Below are 6000 nucleotides of genomic sequence, written 5' to 3'. Positions count from 1 at the left end.
ATCTCTACTAAAAATAGAAAAACCGAGGCAAGAGGATTACTTGAGCTTGAGTTAGAGGTTGCTGTGAGCTATGAAGCTACAGCACTCTACCCAGGGCTACAGCTTGAGACTGTCTCAAAAAAAAAAAAAAAAAAAAGTATCCCCATGGGAGCTGTAGCCATGGTCCATAGCCTGCTGGCTTCATTTCTGGGGACCATAGTTTGAAGATTCTACATTCAACCTACATGTTTATTATGTGACTTTGAAAGTCACTTGGGGCTCGGCGCCTGGGGCTCAAGCGGCTAAGGGGCCAGCCACATACACCTAAGCTGGTGGGTTTGAATCCAGCCCGGGCCTGCCAAACAACAATAATGGCTGCAACCAAAAAGTAGCCTGGCGTTGTGGTGGGTGCCTGTAGTCCCAGCTACTTGGGAGGCGGAGGCAGGAGAATCGCTTGAGCCCAGGAGTTGGAGGTTGCTGTGAGCTGTGATGCTACAGCACTCTACCCAGGGTGACAGCTTGAGGCTCTGTCTCAAAAAAAAAGAAAAAAGAAAGTCACTTTGTCTCCACAAAGGGAGCCTAAAGAATGGGCTCCATCTCACAGATAGTGTTCAGACAGGCTGGCTACTGTGTGTGAAGTTCTGAGTAATTCTTGCAGTCAGAAACATAAAAAATTCCTATTACTACAATTAACAGGTGGCAAGGGCCATGGTACAATTATAGTGGATTAGATAACAGGGACCTGGAGAGTTCCCCTTGGCAACAGATCTCAGTGTGGTCTGAAGACGTTGATTAACACCACTGTTTGCCCCTGGCAAGGAGCAAGGCCGAATAGCTTTGCTGCAGGAGTGCTGAGAGATGGAAACACTGGCAGAGGCAGGGTCATGCCACATCCGAGCACGGCAGGCTGGGGCTCGGTCTCCTGAATGCCCTGGGTGCGTCTCATTTCCCCAAAGGATCTTAGTCACTTTTCCAGGCCAAAGCTGGAAATCCTGAAATCTCCTTGATCCACAAGAAGTACTCATTGTAGTTGAAATCACTGCTCATATTTATTAGAAAAGCAGAACAGAATACATCTGTACAGACCCAGCTTCCACAGTTCTCCAAGCTCCGGCTGTAAATCAACAAACCTCAGCCTTACCATTCCCTGGGGCGGGAGCAAAACTGCTATAATGAAATGTCCTCGGAAAGAATAAACTAGAAGGTGCACCCCTTATTGTACACATACCATACTATGAAGGACACAGCTAACGACGTGATGACAGAAGCCTGGCAGTGTGAGTGGCCCTGGGCAGAAGGTCCCGTTCTGTCTGGGCCAGGGCAGCAGACTGCTACCAAGACACAGTGACACAAGAGTCATCTTCCCAGTGGAGAGCTGACAGTACCTGCCATTTGCAATAGAGAGGACAGCATCTCAGGCCTTGAGGGATCTGGGTGGTCTCTTGGGGTAGATCCACAGAACAGAGAGAAGGCCCTCGATGGCCTGGAGGGCCACTGTCAGATAACCAAGAGGCCACTGCACCAACTTTTTTTTTTTTTGTAGAGACAGAGTCTCACTGTACCGCCCTCGGGTAGAGTGTCGTGGCGTCACATGGCTCACAGCAACCTCTAACTCTTTGGCTTACACGATTCTCTTGCCTCAGCCTCCCGAGCAGCTGGGACTACAGGCGCCCGCCACAACGCCCCGCTATTTTTTGTTGCAGTTTGGCTGGGGCTGGGTTTGAACCCGCCACCCTCGGCATATGGGGCCGGCGCCCTACTCACTGAGCCACAGGCGCCGCCCCGCACCAACTTCTTAATCTCACCACTGGGACTCCATCACATGGGCCCAAGGGATAGACACAGCGAATGCTCTCCCTGGACTGGGTACTACCTCACTGGGTTTCTTTCCGTAAGAGGGGAGAGTGCCTTGAACATGGAAGGACCTGGTGTAACTAGTGCCTGCTATGCAAATACTCCCGGCAGGGCACAGACAGGCCTGTGTGTGCGTGGAGGGTTGGGGGGTGCATAAAGCAGCAGAGATGCTTGGAACAAGCCTTGTGCCAACCTGGACAGGAAGCAGGTCAGGTCCCCTGATCCCAACAGGTGAGGCGGTATCTTTGCAGAATTCAGAGACATTAGAAACGATCACTGAGCAAACAGGAAGTTGGAATTCAGCATGGATGGGAATATTGCTCAGGTCCTCCCAATTTGGGGAGGTCAGGTGAAACACGGGGGCCCACTAAGGCAACTGCCCGCTCATGGATGGCAGCGTGAACTCTGGGTCGTGCGTGTTGTAATTCAGGTGTGATGAGCGTGTTAGATGGCAACCTGCCTGGGCGGGGAAGGAAATGCTGGCTGGCTGGGGATTGCCTACACGTGTCAACAGGCGTCATCCTTCCAAAGATGTGGACACACAGGCCCCGGAAGGTGCCAGGACTTGGAGCTGAGAGCTACCCTGCCTTTCTTCTGAAATAAAGGCTGAGCCCCTGGAGGTCTTTCTACTCAGACATTCGGAAATGGCCTCTCCCTGAGCAGAGGCCAGACCACAGTCCCTTGGGGACCCCCGGGCACGGTGTCTGGGGCGAGGCGTGGGAGGACAGCGCGTGGGGTCTGATGCTGAGCCAGACGGGTCAGCACCCCACCGGGAAGCAAGACGTGCCCTGGCATCCACTCGGACTCTACTAACTGCACGGTGACAGCGTGGTCGCCCGCCTGCCCGCCAGGGGCAGGCAGGTGCGCGGTGCCTCCCGCTCTACCCGCGCAGGTAGGGGGCGCGCGCGGGCTCGGGGCCCGGCGCGTTGAGGTGCGGCCGCGAGGCCGCCGCCAGCTTCTCGCCCAGCTTGCGGTTCGCCAACTCCAGGTGGCGGCCGTGCTTCCGCGCCTGCCGCAGGGACCGCTTGACCTTCTTCACCCGCTCGCGGAGCTGCCGGTTGCGCTTCTCCAGGGCGGCCACCTTCTGCTGCAGCTTCTTCACGTGGTCCTCCTCCTCGAACAGGGCCCTCTGCACCGAGGAGCACAGGAGCTGGGGACACACACACCGGGAGGGAGAGGCCGGTGAGCTGCAGAAGCGACCCAGGCGCCCCTCACCGTCCCCGACCCATAACGAGGACGACCTTCAGGGTGTCCTTGACCGTGAAGTCGCTGCCGTCCTCCACCCTGTGAACTCCGCCCTGACATCAAACTCAAGCAGAGCCCCTCTTTTGAGCTTTACATGCTTGAATTCCTTTTAAAAGATACTCTGAATATTTCTCACGCACAGCAAAAAGGAAGGGGCTCCTAGAAATCGCTAAAAGACCAAAACTCCAAATGGAAAAACGCATAAGGAGAAAGAAATATGAGTATCTGTTAAACATTTGAAAAGACTCCGAGCCCCACTGATAAGATAAAAGCAGGGCCGGCTGGAGGCTCACTCCCGTAATCCCAGCTGAGGCAGGTGGATTGCTTGAGCTCAGGAGTTCCAGACCAGCCTGAGCAAGAGTGAGACCCTGTCTCTAAAAATCAGCCCGGCATTGTGGCAGGAGCCAATAGTCGCAGCTACTCTGCAGGGTGAGGCAAGACAATCGCTTGAGTCCAAGAGTTTGAGGTTGCTGTGAGCTATGATGCTACAGCACTCTACTGAGGATGACTAAGACTCTGTTTCAAAAAAAAAGTGCCTGTGGCTCAAAGGAGTAGGACGCCGGCCTCATATGCGGGAGGTGGCAGGTTCAAACCCTTAAAAAAAAAAAAAAAGAAAAAAACAAACTAAAGCCACAGTGGATTATAAGTTGCCACACATTTGATGGCAAAAATCATTGAAGAGTCAAGCTTCGGGGAAACAGTCACTTTCCTAAACTGTGCGGCGTGTAAACCTCTACCAAGATCAGTTTAGCTCTATCACATGAAAATGCATATAACTTCTGATCTCATCATTCTGAGACCTTACCTCAAATACTCCCACTTGCAAAGTGCCATTGTGATATGTGTGCAAACGCCGCAGCATTAAAAGACTGGAAACGTTCTAAAAATAGCCATCAAGAGAGCTCTGACTAAATAAGTTATGGTAAATTCATTCAATAGAAAGGTTTGCTGCCTTTAAAAGAAGAGAGCAGCTCCATATGGCATGGTAGCAATATCTGGTGTTCACGTTACGACCAAGTGCATTACTGTGTGTATAGTGTGATAACCAACAGTATCCACACGTGCCTGTGTTTACGCACACATTTCAGAGAAATCGTTCTCTCTGGGACAATATCCAAGAAACTACTAAGAATGGCTGTATCCAGGGGGCGGGGCCTGTGGCTCAAAGGAGTAGGGCGCTAGCCCCATATACTGGAGCTGGCGGGTTCAAACCCAGCCCCAGCATACCCCCTCAAAATAACTGCAAAAAAAATAAAAAAAAGAATGGCTGTATCCAGGGAGCAGATAGAAGAAAATTTATTTTCCCTCTTGCACTTTCTGCACTTGGTATTCTTTGCACTATTACCTGTGTGTGCGTGTAAAGAGGTCTTCTCATCTCCAAACTCTTCTCTCATCCTACATTGTCAAGAGCTACATTCCGAAAGAGGCGTGAGCCTTGACTTTCCCCTGCTTAGAAGTATCCATTGAGCGCCACTGTCTACACTGCAACATGGTGATGGGGTTAAAGCCCAGGCTCTGAGACATCTCTATCCAGTGACTGGTTGACACAGGGTTTGAAAGCCAGGGTCACTTGTCTGAAAGACCATCCCAGCTCAGAGTGTCCCCTACAGCCTTGGTGAAGATGGCACTGCAGGCCAACTCCTGCCTCTGCGCCGTCCTGTTCCCTCCCTTCCCTCTAAACCCCTACCCCCCATTCATCTGAGCCCACCTCTCAGAGAAGCTGATTGGCAACACCCAGCCGCCTCACATAGACCGTGGGATAATTACAGTGGTGGGGGGGGACATGACTTTTATTTGAAAAGTGCTTAGAACCAGAGGGTGTATAGTAAATGTTCACTGTTGGCCATTGGAGGATGGAGTCAAATCTCCTAATATGCACACCAGCTCTGTGCTGGGCATCTCCGGTCTTATTGTTAACTCTTCTGTTCACACACTTTATACTGAAAGCAAACTGGCACCTTCATTGGATACACCTGTCCACGCTTTCTCATCCCAGGGCTCCCCTTTCCACCTGGAGGGCTGGTCTCCCCAGCTCTCTCTGGCAATCTTAGAAGCCCTCTGCAGGTCTCCCCTTCACACTCCTTCCCGCAGGGTCTCCCTCTGGATGTAGTGTGCCCCTCCACCCCCCCAGTCTACCTCGCCCTGTAGCTGTGCACACCGTGCTTGCTGGGCACCCCACAGCACCAGGGAGAACACACGTGCCCAGCCTGGACACACTGCAAGCTCCTTAAGGCCTAGTCATGTTGGTCTATGTATCCTTACTGCCCTGGCCAAAAAAAAAAAAAGTCAAGCGAAGTGTTCCAAAAATACCTGTCGTTTAATAAGCAGCTCTGGGCTCCTGGGGACACCACTGTTGAGGGGAGACCATGCATGCAACACTGCCCTCTTCTGGCCAAAATGAGACCCCTCAATTTGAGAAGGTGGGCACAGGAGAAGCCTGGGAAAACACTGCGTAGTATTTCCTTTGCATGTGGATGGATACTAGCTCTATATAATAACGTAAGGCTTGATATGTCCAAGCACTAGCCTACTCACTTTCTATGCATCCTCTCATTGAGTCATGGCCTTTCTATCAGTGATGCTAGATCCTCCAACCCAGGTCAGAATAAAGAACTCCAAAAACCCATTAAAACAAGAGGATTGGGTGTTTGCATGGCTGCTTGTGCCAATTTTGAAAGGACAGACTGCAGCAGTGTGCTGGAACACATCAAAGAGGGCTCAAACACATGCTTTATGGCATCCTTCAATAACTGCATTCAAAAGTAATAGAAACACAGTGGCATGGTGGGGCATGAGTAATTGCCTCAGAGATCTAAGACACCAGTGCTCTTCCTAGCCAGCCCTCTGATTATGGGGCAGAGCTAGAGGATGACCCTCATCTCTTGCAAGACTAATAGCCAAGCCCAGAGGAAGAATTTGATG

At 51.6% G+C, this 6000-nt stretch overlaps 1 protein-coding gene across 1 annotated transcript in view; it reads right to left on the bottom strand.

The window, feature by feature from the left end:
- Window positions 1-1009: 1009 nt before the first annotated feature.
- Window positions 1010-6000, bottom strand: part of CCDC3 (coiled-coil domain containing 3) — a 65577-nt gene continuing 60586 nt past the window's right edge. Inside the window, exon 3 of the mRNA XM_053573226.1 lies at window positions 1010-2983. Within this exon, the coding sequence (XP_053429201.1) occupies window positions 2714-2983 (270 nt within the window). The 3' untranslated portion in view covers window positions 1010-2713. The remainder of the gene's footprint in view (window positions 2984-6000) is intronic.

The sequence above is a fragment of the Nycticebus coucang genome, chromosome 20 (assembly GCF_027406575.1).
Source record: "Nycticebus coucang isolate mNycCou1 chromosome 20, mNycCou1.pri, whole genome shotgun sequence".
In the NCBI taxonomy this organism is placed as follows: Eukaryota; Metazoa; Chordata; class Mammalia; order Primates; family Lorisidae; genus Nycticebus; species Nycticebus coucang.
The sequence above is the reverse complement of the archived record's forward strand: the minus strand, read 5'-3'. Positions and strand labels throughout refer to the sequence as shown.